Genomic DNA, 19692 nt, shown 5'->3' on the forward strand with positions numbered 1-19692 from the left:
AATAATTTTATGGTTGGGGGTCACCACACCACGAGCAACTGTATTTAAGGGTGGCGGCATTAGGAGGCATTAGGAAGGTTTAGAACCACTGGTATAAAGACACGTGTGGGAATGAGGCACACACAGTTCAAGGTTGTGGTACCCTGGAGGGAGGGCAGGGACTGGGTCTGAGAGCTCCATGTGCTGGGTTTCCCAGGCTGGGGGTGGGGTGATAACATGCCTTTTCTCTTTACCTTTTCTTATGTCTAAAGTAGTTGACTTTTATTAAAAAGGTAAGGACTTACATGAAATTACTTTATTACTCAATGAAAAATATCAGTCCTAATGCTTGTCAAACTCTGAAATGCATTCATAACACACACCTCTGCAAGAGACAATGGTTCATAAATTGTCTTTGATCAATCCTTCTATATTTCTGAATTTATTAATATAAGTAACTTGTGAATTTTCCTACAAAACCTCAGCTTCTTTGTTTTATCAAAACTTATAAAAAGCCAGAACACTTTCAGACGGTGTCCGCGGCTAACACTTATTAAGCACCTACCTTGTGCCAGAGGCTAACCGCGCCCATTGTACATATGAGGAAAACCGGGCCTGTGGGAGTAAGTGAATCCCAAAGCCACAGTCGACTGGGACAGGGCCGGCTCTAGAGCCCTTTCAAAATTCTGCTTCTCCCAAAACAGCTTTTAATTTACTATCTTACTTCCAAGTAATTTTTTAAGAAAGGATGGATAAAAATAGTGTTCTGACAGGATCTGGGCCTGCTGAGACAGGGGAGTTTTCTAATTTCATAGACTGGAAAACAAACTTGAGGCATTACTTGGGTGACGTGAGGCCTCACAGTCGGGACCCCTGGCTTTGAGGCCCTGCTCCTGCTCTGCCCAGCTGCGTGACCTTTGGCAGGTCAATCAGACTCCCTGAGTTGCAGCTCTACCACTTTATGACTTAAACCTCATCAGCAAAACAGGGATAATATCACCTCCCTCATCAGATTTGTCTGAGTGAGTTAAATTAAAGCATGTATTATAAAAAGCTCCTGCAACTGGCACAGGGGCTCATGCTTGTAATCCTTGCATTTTGGGAAGCCAAGGTGGGCAGATTGCCTGAGGGCAGAAGTTTGAGACCAGCCTGGGCAATATAGCAAGACCCCATCTCTAGAAAAAAAAAAGTTTTAGAAATTAGCCAGGCGTGGTGCTGCACACCTGTCGCCCCAGCTGCTCAGGAGGCTGAGGAAAGAGGATCTCCTGAGCCCAGGAATTTGAGGTTGCAGCAAGCTGGGTTTGCACCCCTGCACTCCAGCCTGGGTGACAGAATGAGACTGTCTGTTAAAAAACAAACAATAAACTCTTGTACAGTGCTTGGTCTGTAACTTGTCTGAGACGGCTACCCACTCCCAGAGCCAATGGTGTCCCTCCCTCCCCCACACCAGATTTAGTCCCCTCATGTTGAACCTGGCTTATGATGCTGTATTTACCCACAGAAATTGGCAAGCTCCACAGATCAGATCTTTCTGGGGGGCAGGGATTCTGTTGTTCAACGTTCACCAGCACCTCTGAAGGGATACTGGAAGCTGTTTTGCCAATTAAAAAGCACTATAAAAATCTGAAAGCACTTAATCTTATTTATTTAAGATGTCACTATTATTTAAGATTTCATGGCCAGCCAAGAAAAAGAAAAGAAGAAACTTTTAGAAGTGAAAACACCTCCCATAAGAATGTTGCTGTACCCGTCACAAAACACCTTGCCCACACATTTAAGGCCGTCCTCTGAAGCCAAAGTTGTCTGTTGGGGCTTGAGTGGAACAGTTTTTTCCAGAGACCGAGTCACATCCTGGGGCAGGGCCTTACTACTGAGCAAGGAGATGATCACATCAGCTCTGAGTCCACATCGTGCTCTTCCTGCAACTACTTGAGCAGGGAAGCCTGTCTTTGGTTTCCTCTGCCACTTCCTAAGCAAGTGAGGCAGAATGTACCTTCTTCTTTTGGTTTCTTGTGCAGAATTCCCACCTCATAGAAGGCTTAGAATAAGAAATTCAAGATTTTAAACCATGACAAGTAGGTCTCAAAGCTGCAGGTGCAGCCATGGGTGCAGAGAGGGGAACACTTCCGTGCTGCCGGTGGGACTGCAAACTGAAACAGCCCTTTTGGAATAAAGTATGGAGACTCCTCAAAGAGCTAAAAGTAGACCTTCCATTTGACCCCACCGTTCAATTACTCGGCATCTCCCCAAAAGGAAAAAAATCATTTCACCAAACGGACATTCGCTCTCAAACGTGTACAGCAGCTCAATTCACAATCTCAAAGACGTGGAAGCTACCCAAGCCCCCACCAACCCATGAATGGATTGATAACCTGTGGTCTATGGTACCACCAAGCACTGCTCAGCCATAAAAAAGACGGAGACTTTACGTCTCCTGTATTTAGCTGGATGGAGTTGGAGAACATTCTCCTGAGTATCTCAAGAATGGAAAAGCCAGTGCCCCATGTACTCAATACTATGTCAAAATGAGAAGATTAATAACTACAGGCCCACATGAGAGAAAACACAATTAAATTCAAGAAGGGAGCACAGGGGAGGAAGGGGGCTGGGAAATTCCCACCTGATGGGTACACTGTAGGGTACACAACCCTCCTGGGTGAAGGACTCTGCTCAACTCGCATTTCACCTCACAGATAAAGGTAAAAAATGTACCCTTGCATTATTCTGAAATAAAAAGTAAAAATAATAAAACACAAGTATATATATTTAAAAACACCACCATTAATTTGTGAAAATTAACACTGAAAACGTAGATGCTGTGTCATGATTTTCTGTGATTTATTTTTTCTGAAGAATATGGCTAAGCTATTCTGACCATTCCTGCAACACTTCTTGTTTAAATAAAATAATAATTGCTCAGAAGGTGGAAGATCCTCAGCATCACAAACACCTGGCATCCTAGCGAACGCCGCAGAGGCTCGCAGAGCACAAGTCACGGTGTTCTTGACACAGGATTCTCCCTCAGACACACTCACAGACGGCCGCAGAGCACAAGTCCTGACATTCTCAGCGTGTCCTCCGTGAGAGAAGATTGGATTTTGATGTAGCATTGTCTCTCTCCACAATCTCAGCTCCCTACTAGATTCTTCTCACTTATTTTAAGGATAGCCTCCACAGGCGGACTCAATAAACACTACAATGAAAACACTTCCCTCACTGCTCTAATCGCCAGGGGCTAAGATGCCTAATTAGAGAATCCTGAGTCACAACATAACCTCTTTGCATTTGAGAAAGTTGCCAGCTCATGTTTTAGATTTCCAACTGCTCAGTTGCTGCAAAGCAATGGACCATATGTGCTCAACATGTGAGTGGTTTTTCCACGCAAAGCCTGCCTGGTTTCCATTTGCTTTTTTGGCCTCAGGGATGTTCTGTCTCTCATGACTTATGGGTGTGTTTCATCAAACCCAAATTGAAGGGGTCTCACCACGGTCCTGTTGGTCACTCACTGCCTGCCCGTCAGGCCTGTCCTCCCTGCTCTGCCCCAGGAGTTCCTGATTATTCACACCTCAACCCACAGTTGTCACCTGTACTGCTTTGCACTTTTATTTTGGGCAAACCTAAACTGACTTGTATCTCTAAGCTTATTCTTCCTTTCAGCGCCAATAACTATGAAATCACATTTGTCATAAGTTGGAAAAACTCATCATATTCAGAATGTATGAAGCATGCTTTCAACTTAAGGGGAAGAAAATCAACCAATTAAAAAAATGGGCAAAAGATTTGGACACACACCTTACAAAGGACAAGACACCAATGGCCAATGGGCAGCTGTGATACGATCAATTTTGTGAGACACACTGGACAGTGGGAATTAAAACTGCATAAGAAGAGCTTGCTCTTCCTTGGGACTCTCTGGAATGATGCTCCTCTTTTCCCTATATTCTTGCATTATTCTAGGATAAATCCAATTTTTAGATTTTTTTTTGGCTGGGGCTGGGTTTGAACCCACCACCTGTGGTATATGGGGCTGGCGCCCCACTCCTTTGAGCCATAGGCACTGCTTCAATTTTTGGATTTTTAAAATTTACTAAGTTTTGAATGAGGAGCGAGGCTGCTGACCAGGTCTGGTGCCCATCAACAGTCATGGCACACGGATGGCCCTCGGCCCGTCTAATTTGGAAGCTGGTCAGATTCATGCCTGGGTGGCTCACGCACACATCCCGACTCAGTCTCCAGAATTTATTTGGGTTTCTTCTATTTCAGATGATCTAAGATTTTCTCTGATGAGTACTTTTCTGACACTGAAGAAACTGGACACATGAATACTGTAAGCCCTCCTGGTCCTGCTCTCCCCGCTACGGGAAGCACACCTTCTAGGATGCTGTTGGCACCTTCTAGGATGCTGGTCTCCCCTGGTCCATACACAATTATTTTGGGGAAGTTGATAATCTTTAGGTATAGAGTGAAGAACGGAACTGTTGATTGCCTCAGAAACTCTCACAAAGAGTAAAATTCCCAAATTTTCTCTTTAGAAAAGATCTCATAGTTGAACATTCTTCTCAAAGTCTAACGATAGTTTGACCCTCTTCGCCCTAAAGGTATTTAAATGAGAAGTACAGAGGAGATGACACTTTGCTTTTTATTACTCATTTGCAGGATTCCACATCCTCAGAATGACAACACTAATTCAACCACTGCTAAGACTGCTGACATTGTTTTTAAAAGTTTGCTTATGTTCCCCCTCCCGTCCCTGTCTTTACCACTCACCCGGCATCCTCAGGGCAGAGCAGACATGAAGATTTCACTTCCACCTCACCCAGCCTCAGCTCTGCAAGTCAAAAGTTCCCCACGAATCCTCATGGTGCTGCCAATTCTGTAGTTATCTCATGTCTAAGGCGTGGTCGTTTGCAGATTCTTTTGAAAATGCTACTGAAAACAGCATTTCTTTCATTCTTATATTCAATCACAGTTTATGCCTTCATATTTACAAGTTGTGTTGACGTAAAGTCCTTGGCTCACATTTTCTTCCTTGACGATGTTAAATCTGTGCGACTTTCTTAAGTCACTGGGCAGCTCTGTGGGAAAGTCTGACGGTGAGAACTCTCTCTCTCCCCTCTACATCATGAGTTTGTTTTTGTCTTGATGATTAAGACATTTCCTTTTGATTTAAGGTTCAGTAATGTTGGGTATTTCTTTGAGTAAATATTCTCAGCTATGCTCTTTCAACATTAATTTCATTTTTGTTGTTAATTTCAGGACGACTTTCCTTGAAACATCATTTTTAGCACTTCCTTTCCCTTTTCTTTTTATCTTCAAGGACTATGATTTGCGTGTTGGATATTCTTTACCTACCTTCAATGTCTACTACTTCCTCTAGAATCTTTTATTTTTTAAAGACTTACATTATCTCACTCTTTTTAAAAATAATATTTACTTTTGTGTTCTAGTTGAGTCTTAATATCTGAAAATATTTGTATGCCTTTATTGAGATGTAGTTCAATGCAATCCCCTACTCAAAATGTGGAATGGCTGTGAGTTACCTTCGGTTACCGCCTTTTTAGTTATCACCCCTATTCTTGCAGCCCCCTAAGCAACTGTTACTTTCTGTCTCTGTAGATTCTCTTGTTCCAGAAATTTCCCATGAATTGAAGTAGACTATTCTGGTGTGTGAAGCTCCTCTCATGTCTTGTTGCATTAAAAGTGGAGGCCACACAGCAGTATCTGGACACCCCACCATCTTGCCTTGAACAGATTTCTCTCTGTCTTTTTTATATGGACTGGTAGACAAAATAGTCCCCCAAAGATAATGCCTAATGCCCACCTGTAACCTTAGAATATATTGCATGGCAGAAGGAAGTCTGCAGCTATCATTAAGATAGAGGGATTACTTTAGATATCTGAGTGGGTCCCCTCTACCCACAGGAAATCATAAGAGCATGAACTTTCTCTGGCTGGGGCAAGAAGGATGTAGCAGCAGGAGACGTCAGAGCGATCAGGAGCACAACAGGGGTGTGATCCACCCACGCTGGAGGGGGCCCTGGGAAGGAGGGGAAGGAACGTGGGCGGCTTCTAGAAACCAAGACTTGCCCCCACCTGACAGCCAGCAAGGAAATGGGGAACTCAGTCCTCCAACCACAAAGAAGTTAATTCTGCAGTAATCTAAATGAGGCTGTAAGAACTCTTGTCTAGAGGCTCTTCCCCCTAGAACCTCCAGATAAGAGCCCAGCCCAGCTAAAAACAAAACTTGATTTCACTCTTGAGAGGCTTCAGTGGAGGCCCCAGTTGAGCCACATTGTGTCCAGACTTCTGCGCATGAAGCTGTGAGATAATAAATAAATAGGTGGTTTAAAGCCACCAAGTATGTGGTAATTAATATACAAACATATCTTTTTTAAAAAAGCAAGCACAATTCTCAAGCAAAAGAGACCTTGAGCATAATTCTCTTTCCTCATTGCAAACAAATAATATAAGCCCTCTTTGAGTTCTTTGCTTAAGTATCATAGAATAGAATAATCTCTCCTCCCATCTCTGTCCCACAGCATGTGGTTGTATTCAGTGAGGTCACATGGAGAGGTTTTCCCTCCAAGTCCTTCTAGAACACACTGGAATGGAGAATGGATTTCCATGAGATCAAGACTGAATAGGGAGATCAATTATGAGGCTACTGTATTAATCCAGGTCAAGGATAGTCATCTAGGGTTAGCTGAGGTGGAAAAAAGACTGGAGAGGGAGACTTTGACCTTGATTTTTAATGGTTTTAGAAGGGCTTACTATGTGAAAGGCAGACCTAGTGAAGCAGAGAATTCAAAAGGAAGAACAGAGTTGGCGAGAGATGATCATGGTAACAGTTCAGCTAGGGACATGCTGAGTTTGAGGGGCTTACAAGACATCCAGGCAGTGTCCAGAAGGGAAATGGATATTGAAAACAGGACCAGTTAATTCTCGGAGACTGCAAGTTGGGAATTATTAATATGAAGTTGATAAAATCAGATGCTGATGGGTTTGCTTTAAAATACAATAAAACGAGGAATGAGGAAGAGATTGTTACAGAGTGAAAGAGAGGAGATTCTGCCTTCTTGAGGTATCCAGAAAAGGATTAGAAAGAAAAAAAGAAGGGAGTTAGGAAAGATAAGCAAGATACTGGCTAAGGTAGAGTTAAATGGCACACAATAAAATCTCCCGAGTTGACTGACCACCTCCTTAACCTGACTGACGCGCACCACATGTACTCAATAGAAGACTGACCTCTATATATTGACCACTCTGTAAACTGTACCTTGACCATGGCCACATGGACTATGACACACAGTATTTATTCAACTTCTATAACTTGACCAATTGAGTCCACTCCACACCAAGGGGTAGGTGTGGGCTTTGCCCTTTAGTTGTATAATTTTTTTTCTTTAGTACAAGTTCCTTTTTCATGTTTTGCTATTACCACATGTTGGATTAGGCCAAACGTCCTATTGTTTATCACATGTTGCAGATTTTTTTCAATGTGAAGGACTGGTGTGAATTGTAGGTATATCCTACAATTACTGAAAAATTTCACAGTTAATTGAGACATGATGGCTAAAAGGAAAGACTTCAAAGAGCTGACCCTGAAGGAAAAGGTTGATTTGCATTTTCTGGAAAGCAGCACCCAAAGAAAGATGGTGGAACATTTTGGCAACATCCGAAAATGTGAACGTGAATACTTGGAGGGATACGGCAAGGAAAGTGGAGACCTGCAGCAGAAAAGGACAAAACTTTCCCTTGGTGAAGTCAGGGAAGCCACATGAAGTTTGTTCAAACAAGCGACTGCAGTTAACGCCCAAATCTTGGGGCTGATCATCCAAGAATTTGCTGAAAGATTTGCACAGGAATTCAGGGTTGCAAATTTACAAGCATCAAGTGGTTAGTTTGAGAAATTTAAACTGAGACATGAGATCTCCCAGAAGGTCTTGTGAGGTGAAACATTGAAGTTCCAGCAGAAGTTGTGGAAGAGTTCATTGAAAAGTTCCCAGACTTTGCCTGAGGCTTCAGAGACGACAATGTATCATTGTTAACAATGACAAGTGCAAACTCTTTTTCGAGGCAATACCTGACGGGAACCTCATCATGAAGGGTGACAAATGGAAGAGCAGCAAACTTTCCAAACGACGTTCACAGTTCTGCTTTGCCCTTGCTCATCTGGAGAGAAACAAAAGCCCTTGGCGATTGGTAAATCAGCAAAGCCACAGGCACCCCAAACACCTCCCCATCACGTGGAGATAAAACAATTGCATGTGGGTGACTAGCACCCTATCTGAGCAGTGGGTATCATTCCAGAAATGAAGAGGAAGAAACAGTCTATGCTACTGACAGGAGAGAACTGGCCACCTGCAAGTGAATCATCTCTCAAACATGACACTGATATTTCTGCTTCCAAACATGGCCGCAAAAATCCAACCTCTTAAAAACATCATTTTATAGTAAGGACACTTGCACTAGACTGTTTATCACAGCTCAGTTTACAATCACCAAGATGTGAAAACAGCCTAAATGGAATGGATTAACCAAGCAACCTAGGAATGGATTAACAAGCTGTGGTATATGTATACCATGGAATACTATTCAGCTTTAAAAAAGACAGAGACTTTACATCTTTTGTATTAACCTGGATCGAGTTGAAATACATTCTTCTTAGTAAAATATCGCAAGAATAGAGAAGCAAGAATCCAATGTCCTCAATTCTAATATGAAGCCAATAGATGGTCTAATGGATGCCCACATAAGAGAAAAACTCAAATCAAATTCAACATGGGATGGAGGGGGATGAGTGTGCTCCAACTTGATGGGGACAATGTTAGGCGTATGGCACACCTCTTGGGGTGGGACACAATTATAAGAGGGGCTTTCCTGTCACTTAATTCCTTATACAGTCAATTAACCTGAAACAACTAAAAAAAAAAAAAATCCAACTTCTTGACCAAGGTATTATCAAGACACTGAAAATGCACATCTGAGCCCAGCTCCTGCAGAGGGTCGTTACTAAACACACCTGTGGTGGCCTGTGGAAGTGACGTCGGCCTCAACAGTTAACACTCTGGAGCTGTCCCCGGGTCATTTTTGCTGGGAATAAAGTTCAGCCGGAAATGACACAGGAGTGTTTCAAGAAGTCTGTGTTTGTCACAACCCAAGAGCTTGTTTTGCCTCCACCAGACAGTCCATCTCCCAGGGAAGAATTTGAAGGGGTAGATTTTTAAGGTTTTGATTCAATGAATGATGAGGTGACAAGTAATGGACTTGACCCAGGAGCAGTTTTCCAAGCAGCTTTGATCAAAGCAGAGACCAGCATAAAAGAGCAAGAAGCAGCTGAGGAAGTGGAAGAGAGTGGGGATGACACAGGAATGCGGAGACCCCGAAAGAGGAGGCTGTGAGGCGTCTGATGCTGCTGCTGGAGTCAATCGCTCTGGGAGAATGCTGGGCATTCTGAGGGCATGGCCAGCGGTGAGAGGGCTCCCTCCACCCACGCTTGTAATAAGAAGCAGACCAAGATTGGTTTTCTCAGAGAAAATGATTAAATCTTGAGAAAACAGTAAATGTATTAATGTTGTATGATACCGCATGTATGAATTTACCATGTTTTGATTATGTATGATTCCGTAATATTCTCTAATGAAAGCCGTACAAGAAAGTACATGTGCATATCAGCACAGTAGGCCAAATTCCTTGCGTTGACCCCCTCTGCAGGTGGACCAGGTTGTTACAATCTCTGGGGTGGTCAACTCAGAGGTTCTACTGTATTGCTAATGAACTACAAAAAAAAAAGGTGGTACATGATCTTCCTGGGGGAGGTGGAGGGAGTAGGCAAGGACGAAGCCACAGCAGAGCACAGCCACCCCCAGGAATGCTGCCATCTGGGGCAACACAGCCATCCTGGGGGGCTCCACCATCCTGGGAACACCACCATCCCAGGGGGTTCCACCATCCTGGGAACACCGCCATCCCGGGGGGCTCCACCATCCTGGGAACACCGCCATCCCGGGGGGCTCCACCATCCTGGGAACACAGCCATCCCGGGGGGCTCCACCATCCTGGGAACACCGCCATCCCGGAGGTGGGGGCTCCACCATCCTGGGAACACCGCCATCCCGGAGGTGGGGGCTCCACCATCCTGGGAACACTGCCATCCCGGGGGGGCTCCACCATCCTGGGAACACAGCCATCCCAGGGAGGCTCCACTATCCTGGGAACACAGCCATCCCGGGGTGGGGGGCTCCATCCTAGGAACACAGCATCCTGGGAGGATCCACCATCCTGGGAACACAGCCATCCCGGGGGGCTCCACCATCCTTGGAACACGGCCATCCCAGGGGGCTCAACTATCCTGGGAACACAGCCATCCCGGGGGTCTCCACCATCCTTGGAATTTAGCCATCCCAGGGGGCTCAACCATCCTGGGAACACCACCATCCCAGGGGGTCTCCACCATCCTGGGAACACAGCCATCCCAGGAGCACAGCTACAGAATTCAACCAGCCACTTGCATGCAGGGTGCTCTCCAGCCAAGAGTCTGTAATTTGGGGATTGTTGTTACTGTGTTTCTCCCTAGCACTTCATCCACCCAGCAGAGACTCAGTCAGCCACTAACAAAATCATTTACAAGAAAACCAGAGACTCCTGCCCTCCCTTGTGTCTGTGGGAGCAGTGCTGCTGTGCTGAGCAAGGCAGAAAATCCAAGTTAGGTCACACAGCAGCTGCCCAAGCACTCGACATGGCGTCCTCATGAAAAGCTCACAATGACTTTTCTTGACATTCTCTGCTGAATCCCCATCTGTGAAAATACCTGAATGCTGCATCCCGCAGCAGGAAGAAAGGACAAGCTATCTGCGGCCAGAGCCCAGGGCGGCTCCTTGCCAAGCTGTCATCAGCGGTGAGAAAGCAGCCAGCAGGGAAGGAACCGCTCAGGGCAGGATGGCCCTCGTTTTCCCAGCCGGCCTAGACAGCCTGAAAAACAATTAAAATTAAACTTGTTCCAAAGCACCGAGGACAACTGTAAAGCCATGGGACTAGATCCTCCTTTCCTTCTCTCTCCTGAGTCCTTTGTTCTTGGCTAAGACTCAAAGTGGCTGTCAAGGCTCTCCGAGCTCTAAACACCTGGGCTGCGGGAGCGAGTGTCAAATCTCTCGGCGTCTCTACCAGCTACTTTAATTCCCTGAAGACACTGGCCCTGACGCTGCTACATCCAAGCACATTTCCACCGCAAGGATTAAAAGTTCTTCAGTACAAATAATTTTATTCCATCTGCATCAATTCCACACACACACACAAATGTCTGGATCACTTAGTAAGTTGTAACATTCCATGTTTTAATATTAATAACAAGGACATAAAAGACCATTTCCTGAGTTAACAGTGCAATGTAAAACTTAATCGTATTGCTAATTAGACATCTTATAGCATAGAAACGTGATCAAAGTGATCATTTACCGTATCATAAAACACAACTGCTTACTGTACAACAGTGACACAATTTAAATGGTAAGGAGATCTGCGATTCATGACAACGAATCCTGGATGTGTTTGTTGCTACAACTGACTTTCCAGGTTAATTATCAATAGTAAAATAAGTTATGGTACAAAAGAAAGCCAAAAAGTTACGGAGAGAACATTTGATTTCATTTAAGAAACCAAAACCTGGATTCTAGTTAACCTTTTATTATATACAAAAGTGTTCTTAAAAAAAACCCGAATGATCACAAATTCAGATAAACTAGTTGAGTAAAAGACCACGGCGGCTCTTCATTATGCTGTAAAACAGTGGATCTTGTCTTTGGAAAAGTTCAGATCATGCAGCAACCTGTAAAACAAACAAAAAGCTCGTGTTTCTTAGGGAAAATGTTTAAAAATAAGGAAATATCAAGTTTACCATTATAACCATGCTACTTTCCCATTTTCTCCAGTTAGTAATTTCTTTTAAAAACCACAATTATCACTTCTAAAAAACTGACACTAATCCCTAAATACCAAATATCTAATCAGTGCTCAAATCTTCAATTTCCTCATAAATGCTGTAATTTTTAAGTAGTTACTTTGAATCAAGATCCATTAAAGTTTACTCATGGCACCTGGCTGGTATGTCGGCTGGGAATCTTTTGATCTGTAAGAACCCCCCCCACCTCCCGTCCGCCTTGCTCACTCTCTCTCTCTCTGCTCTGCAATGTATTTGCTAATGAAACACCACAAGTGTCCCTCAGGCCTCCCAGATCCCTCACTTTGATGCTCGTCTTAATAATGCATTGCCATGTCCTCTTATTCCCACAGTTAATAACCGGATTGAGTTCAAAGCTTTCTGTCAAGACTGTTTCTTGGTACGGCTCTTCCACCAGGGGCTCACAGCTGCCTCTTGCTGGGCGCTGACCAGAGAGACCCAGTAGTTCACTGGGCACTGACACGGGGAGTGCCCTACCTCCACCCTGCTTTTCTCGTTAATTAGAAAAACTTCTGCCCATTTACTCTGTGCTTACCCAGTAGTACGGCTGATAAGACAATGCCGGATTCTTCCCGCATTTACACTAGTTTTTAAAGTAAGGAGATGGTGCCTGTATCATTCCATTTTCATTCTCCTAGAAACCCAACTGTGGCTTGGCTTAACCTCTGTAAGCGACCACAACGCACGGAGGAACAGGCCTCCTGCACTGACACACACGTGTGGGCAGTCCCGTCTGTGAAAGTCAGGTGACCTTAGGAGGTGGTGAGTGTGGGGAGGTCCACTGTATATTAAAGTATCACTTTAGACTTAAATCCCATCAAGGGGGAGTTCAGACAGGACGGCCACCACGAGGCCCAGTTCCCAGCCTGTCTGTGTTCTGGTCTCTTCTCCTTCCTGTCTTGCCTCCTGGCTTCTGATCACGTCTTTACTCACCACCTTCCCCCCAGATGCACAGAAGGTGGGAAGCGAGTGAGGTCAAGGCTCTTAGTCCTTAATTACTGCACATTATGGAGCTTTGGTGGGGAAGGGACTGGGCCAAATGTCCCAAACTTGACAGTGACACAGCCCTGTGAGCGTGTGCACACCACCAGGTGCTGGCTGTGTCTCACTTCTGTGCTCTTGTTGTTCCTAGACACCAACCCTCCCCTGTAAGAAGGGTAAACACTTTGCTGTTTCCTTGTGGTTAAAGGAACAGATGGTTAAAGCAGAAGTTCACACCACCAGCAGGAGCCCAGACGAGCCAGCCGCTTTTTCTGAGGTGTGAGGCATTGTCTCCAGCCACACCTGCTAACCTTATTCCGCCAACCCCCACCGGGTCTCCAACAGAACCGCCCTGTCTCCGGCTGCACCCCTGCTCACCTCACTCCCCGCCCTGTCTCCCGCCGCACCCCTGCTCACCTCACTCCCTGCCCCGTCTCCCACGGCACCCCTGCTCACCTCACTCCCCGCCCTGTCTCCCGCCGCACCCCTGCTCACCTCACTCCCCGCCCCATCTCCCACGGCACCCCTGCTCACCTCACTCCCCGCCCCATCTCCCAGGGCACCCCTGCTCACCTCACTCCTGGCCCCGTCTTCCGCCGCACCCCTGCTCACCTCACTCCCTGCCCCGTCTCCCGCCGCACCCCTGCTCACCTCACTCCCCGCCCCATCTCCCACGGCACCCCTGCTCACCTCACTCCTGGCCCTGTCTCCCGCCGCACCCCTGCTCACCTCACTCCCCGCCCTGTCTCCCACGGCACCCCTGCTCACCTCACTCCCCGCCCTGTCTCCCACGGCACCCCTGCTCACCTCACTCCCGGCCCTGTCTCCCGCTGCACCCCCGCTGTCACCTCACTCCCCGCCCTGTCTCCTGCTGCACCCCCGCTGCTCACCTCACTCCCCGCCCTGTCTCCCGCTGCACCCCCGCTGCTCACCTCACTCCCCGCCCCATCTCCCGCCGCACCCCCGCTGCTCAGCTGCTCACCTCACTCCCTGCCCCGTCTCCCGCCGCACCCCTGCTCACCTCACTCCCCGCCCTGTCTCCCGCAGCACCCCGGCTGCTCACCTCACTCCCTACCCTGTCTCCCGCAGCACCCCGGCTGCTCACCTCACTCCCCGCCCTGTCTCCCGCTGCACCCCCGCTGCTCACCTCACTCCCCGCCCTGTCTCCCACGGTACCCCTGCTCACCTCACTCCTGGCCCTGTCTCCCACGGCACCCCTGCTCACCTCACTCCCGGCCCTGTCTCCCGCTGCACCCCCGCTGCTCACCTCACTCCCGGCCCTGTCTCCCACGGCACCCCTGCTCACCTCACTCCCGGCCCTGTCTCCCGCTGCACCCCCGCTGCTCACCTCACTCCCCGCCCTGTCTCCCACGGCACCCCTGCTCACCTCACTCCCCGCCCTGTCTCCCACGGCACCCCCGCTGCTCAGCTGCTCACCTCACTCCCTGCCCCGTCTCCCGCCGCACCCCTGCTCACCTCACTCCCCGCCCTGTCTCCCATGGCACCCCTGCTCACCTCACTCCAGCCGGTCTCCCGCTGCACCCCCACTGCTCACCTCACTCCCCGCCCCGTCTCCCACGGCACCCCTGCTCACCTCACTCCCCGCCCTGTCTCCCACGGCACCCCTGCTCACCTCACTCCAGCCGGTCTCCCGCTGCACCCCTGCTGCTCACCTCACTCCCCACCCTGTCTCCTGCTGCACCCCTGCTGCTCACCTCACTCCCCACCCTGTCTCCTGCTGCACCCCTGCTGCTCACCTCACTCCCGGCCCCGTCTCCCACGGCACCCCTGCTCACCTCACTCCCTGCCCCGTCTCCCGCTGCACCCCTGCTCACCTCACTCCCTGCTCTGTAAATGGTGTTGGCCCACAAATGCAGATGAAAACTTTGGATTCGTCCAAATTTCTTTTCAAGAATTCAGAAAGAAGAGCTGGTGAAATGTGTCCCTGCTTGCCAGTCCATTCAGAAGTAGGTGCTGAGAGAACAAATTCAACATCAAATCTAGGGGGAAAAACAGTTTTTAAAGCCTATTATTATATTAACATGTTATTAACATGCTTCAAGTCCCATAACAGAAGAACTTAATACTGTATACAAAGATTGACACAATTGTTAGAAAACCACTGGAATAGATTGTAAGATTTAACAAAAACATTTGAGTCCATATTTACTAAGAATTAGCTTTTGCTATTGATGAGGAAAGTAATTTGGCATTTTTCATTAGAGAGAGAACTCCAAGAGATTTCAGAAAATGCCATATCTCTAATTAATAATCTGCTCATATAAACTGCAGTAAAGAGCCACTACCAGTGACACGTGCATTGTAACCCTGCAGTGATTTCCAGACCCTGGGACCGGAGTGACTGCGAGGCCTGTCTGACTGCTCACTGCTGCTGCCTCCAAGATCCTCACCTCCCAGCCCACCTGCTGTCCTCTCTGTACATGGCGCCCAGCCCACCGGGCGCGCGATCCAGAATCCGGGATTTACCCCTCGCCCTCTCTCTGCCTTGCAGTCCAGCTCCCATCGCCCTTGGCTACTCCTTTGGTCGCACATCTGTGTGCGCCAGGCCTCGGGAAAAGGCTCAGGGGCACTGCTCAACTTACACTTCAGGAATCACCGGTTTCCTTCCTTAAATGGAACTGATTCATTGCTAATCTGGAGTCCAACACCAGGGCACAGAGACACCGTCTACAGAGCCCGTCAGCACTGGGCCTCCCTGTGTGCATCTCCTGTGCAACTTTTACTCAGCCTGCCCTATCACAGTCGAGGTCTTCACCCTCGGGGCTCAGCCTGCCTGATTGCAGTCAAGGTCTTCATCATAGGGACTCAGCCTGCCCTATCACAGTCAAGGTCTTCATCATAGGGACTCAGCCTGCCCTATCACAGTCAAGGTCTTCATCATAAGGACTCAGCCTGCCCTATCACACTCAGTCAAGGTCTTCACCCTCGGGGCTCAGCCTGCCCTATCACAGTCAAGGTCTTCACCCTCGGGGCTCAGTCTGCCCCATCACAGTCAAGGTCTTCACCATAGGGGCTCGGCCTGCCCTATCACAGTCAAGGTCTTCACCATAGGGGCTAGGCCTGCCCTATCACAGTCAAGGTCTTCACCATTGGGGCTTAGCCTGCCCTGCTTCTCGGGCTGTAAAACAAGTGGCTGGGGAAGGCTCTCCCTAATAATGACAGTGTGTAGGGTCAGCTTTAGTTACTTCACACTGTTCTCCTGTCATACACTCATTGATTACAACCAAATGACTCTGCTCTGTCACTGCAATACCACTACCCACGTTTCTTCCCGTTCACAGAAATGCTCGGAAGCTCCGACATCCTCCTTCACAAGATGGAATTACCCCGTCTTCTCCCCAGACTTCTATGGCATGCCCTTTGTCCCTCTCAAGGCAGACTCTGCAGTTACTGATGCACTTTGGATTTCTCCCCAGAAGAAGGGAGAGTCTTATCTGTGTATTTTCCCACCGTCAAGCACATTACACAATTAGTGAGCACACAAACGTTCAAAGGGCTGCAGCCACCCTCTGCTTGTGCCGGCCTACCCCTGGATGCCTGATCCCGGTTCCTTGGTGAGCTGCTCCTCTGCTGCCTGGAATCCTTTTATTTCTTTCTCTTACTCCCCAAGCACCACCCTCCCCATCCTTCTTATGAAACATTGGCACTAAGAATATTAAGCATGCCGGGTACGCTATTCTATGCTGGGCACTTTTATCTTTCAGAAGCTATTTTTCAAAACATATCAACAGCCTTCAAACTTTGACCTAATGAGTCCTCTGAGAACTTTTACATTGTTAGAGATACAGAGCAACTTCTAGTCACTATGTCAAACAGTTAGGGACTGGTTAAATAAAACATGGCATACTCATGTGACCAGATATAATGCAGTTATTAAAAATCATGGGCTATTTTAGGTTTCCCAACTGGCATTACTAGTACTGGGGCCTGATACTCCTTTGTTTGGGGCCGTCCTGTGCATTGCAGGATGGTCAGCAGCACCCCTGGCCTCCATCTGCCAGGTGTCACACAACCAAACACGTCTCCAGGCACAAACCTCCCTGGGCTGGCAGGGCTGCTCCAGGCTGAGAACCACCAGTTCAAAATATTCTATCCACAGAATACACAAAATACAGTAAGTAGAAAATGTAGTTATAAAAAGTGTAACAGTATGACCACATTAGTTTCAAAATAAAAAACAAAACAAAAAGGTGTGTGTTAATGGAAAGATACAGACCATAACGTTAATAATTGTTCTCAGGTGACAAGATTCAGGGTGATTTTCTTCCTTTACTTCTTCTATGGCTTTCTGTATAAATACGTATTCATTTTATAAATGCCTGAGTTTTATAAATGCCAGAGGAAAAATCAACGAATGTGTTTATAAAGACAATGTACCACTAGCTATATTCAAATAAGGTTAATTGCCACCAAAAATGACTACTTTGAACGGGAAGGACAAATTCTTGTTATGCTTACATATTTAAAAAGGTTGTCTGGAAGTCAACCTCATTGTCAAACTCCTCAAAACTGGCTGTGCGATAGCAAGAGTCTGCCAACAGGGCCCGGCACTCTCCTGATGGGGATGGGCCGGTGGAGCCTCCTGACACTGCTCACGGGCGGAGTTACGAGTGAGGTTCGCCCAGGCCTCAGCTCGGCACAGGATCCAGCTAATCCCAGACTTGGAATGCTTTGAATTACAAGTCTAGTCTAGTAACACATTTGGATAAAACTCAGGTAAGCTGACTTTTTTCTATTCAAATTTCATACTTAACAACATGAAAACTACATTGAAAGAGAAACACCTCAAAAAATTATTTATGAAATACCTGTATTTTTGCAATCCTATTGAGTGTAGCAATAAAGGAAAATAAGGAGACACATTTCCTGAAGTGCATGAGAAAATAAAAACAATCCAACACGTTGTCTCACCACTGCTGCAGGCCATGTACAGGCACACGGTTGGCGCTCACACCCCTCCTACAGGCACACAGTCGGTGCTCACACCCCATGTACAGGCTCACGGTCTGAATGACTAGACAAATGTCTGTCATCAACACGCTAGCTCATGGAGTCCACCTCCAAATGATTCTACGATGTAGGTGTTAATGTCTGATTTAGTTTTGTTTTATTTTTATTTCATTATTATTATTATTTTACTTTACTTTACTTTTATTTTACTTGTGAGCCAGGGTCTCACTCTGTTGCCACCGTGGCTGTAGTGCAGTGGTGTCATCAGAGCTCACAGCAACCTCAAACTCCTGGGCTCAAAGTGATCCTCCTGCTCCAGCTTCCTGAGTAGCTGGGACCCCAGGTAACTGCCACCACTCCCGGCTAATCTTTCTTTTTTTTGTAGCAAGGAGGTCTCTCTCTTGCTCAGGCTGGTCTCAGAACTCCTGGCCTCAAGCCTTCCTCCCACCTTGGCCTCCCAAAGTGCTGGGATTACAGGTGAGAACCCTGCTAATGTCTGTTTTATAGATGGAAAAACAGAAGCTCAGTCAGATCAAGTTACTTGCCCAAGGTCACAAGGTTAATAAGATTCCATTGTACAATGTTATTTCAGAGAATTTCCTTTGCTAATGACAGTATCCAGATAAACTCTGAGGACAGCATAGCACGCCTGCTGAAAATGGGAGCACTGCATCAGGGGCCGCCACAGTGTCATCCTCACTACGGTTCCTTGTTCCACAAGGCATGACGTGGAAGGCTGAGACCCAATTCTACTGAGAATCGGGCAGATTACTTGTTTTAACTAAAATGTCTCAGAGATTTTGAATATTCACAATCTAATCATTCAAGGAAATCTGTTGAGACAACGCATTTTGTCATCAAGAACTTTATTTCTAAAACTAGAAGTGACACAGGGGGAGTCAAGATGCGGAAAAGGGTGATTTAATACATTAACCAGTGAATAATGTTAATGTAAAACAACGCTGTAACTAATTAAATTGCCATAAATTAAATCTAAACTTTTACTTTCCTCTGAGCTAAGTAAAAGTTACATTTTGAGTAAATAGTACTACCCAGCCCCCTCGAAAAGCCTTGAAGGCTAGAGTCTGTTTCTACATAAAGCCTCTATGCAAAACTCCTGATAAATGTTCCAAAATCATCTGGAACTGAGTTTTTGTTTTCCAGCAAGGGCCTGGCCTGATCTCACTCAAAAAGGCCCTAAGTCCAGGGGGGCTGTAAACCCAGGCTGGAAGGCAGTGCCAACAGAAGGCCTGGAAGGAGAAGAAGGTCACGGAGGAGACGGAGAGAGCACAGGAGCCAGCAAGGGCGGCAGAGGAGGCGGGAAGGGACAGAAGGGAGCGGTCAGAGCAGGCCGGAACTGGGAGCGCCACGGGGGCGGAGCGGGGCTCACCTGTCAGTGCCCCAGAGCCAGGCACCCAGAAGGGCAAAACGGGCCTTTCCTCGTCCTCAAAACTCCAGCCTACACAATTCCACCAACCCAAATTATGTTGACCAAAACAAAATCAAACAAAAAATACAGTTGACTTTGTTAAAAACACTTTATGATCAGAAGCTGCTAGCACATTCCTTTACCAATTAATCTGACTGGAAGAACGATGTCTATTAAGACAATAAATTTTCTTTTGAAAATTCTGTAACATTTCCTTTATAAGGGAACTATTTTAAAGAATACCTATGTCAAAAACTCACCAGAAATATATTTTTTAAAAACTTAGCTTAGAAAAGCCTAGCTATATCTGTTTAAATTCTTTTAAATGTCTGCTGAGGAAAACAGAAGCTCTAACAGGTAAGGCAGAAACACAGGT

The 19692-nt window shown here is 46.7% G+C and overlaps 1 protein-coding gene across 5 annotated transcripts in view; it reads right to left on the bottom strand.

The window, feature by feature from the left end:
- Positions 1-11214: 11214 nt before the first annotated feature.
- Positions 11215-19692, bottom strand: part of LOC128593754 (cytochrome b5 reductase 4) — a 67297-nt gene continuing 58819 nt past the window's right edge. For 4 of the 5 annotated variants that reach the window (XM_053602090.1, XM_053602086.1, XM_053602088.1 and 1 more), the window contains 2 exons: positions 14752-14916; positions 11215-11803 (listed from right to left, as the gene is read on the bottom strand). In XM_053602090.1, the coding sequence (XP_053458065.1) occupies positions 11749-11803; positions 14752-14916 (220 nt within the window). In that variant the 3' untranslated portion in view covers positions 11215-11748. Of the gene's footprint in view, positions 11804-14751; positions 14917-19692 lie in introns of those variants that run through there. The other variant, XM_053602089.1, reaches the window with a different exon arrangement.

Source organism: Nycticebus coucang, chromosome 9 (genome assembly GCF_027406575.1).
Source record: "Nycticebus coucang isolate mNycCou1 chromosome 9, mNycCou1.pri, whole genome shotgun sequence".
In the NCBI taxonomy this organism is placed as follows: domain Eukaryota; kingdom Metazoa; phylum Chordata; class Mammalia; order Primates; family Lorisidae; genus Nycticebus; species Nycticebus coucang.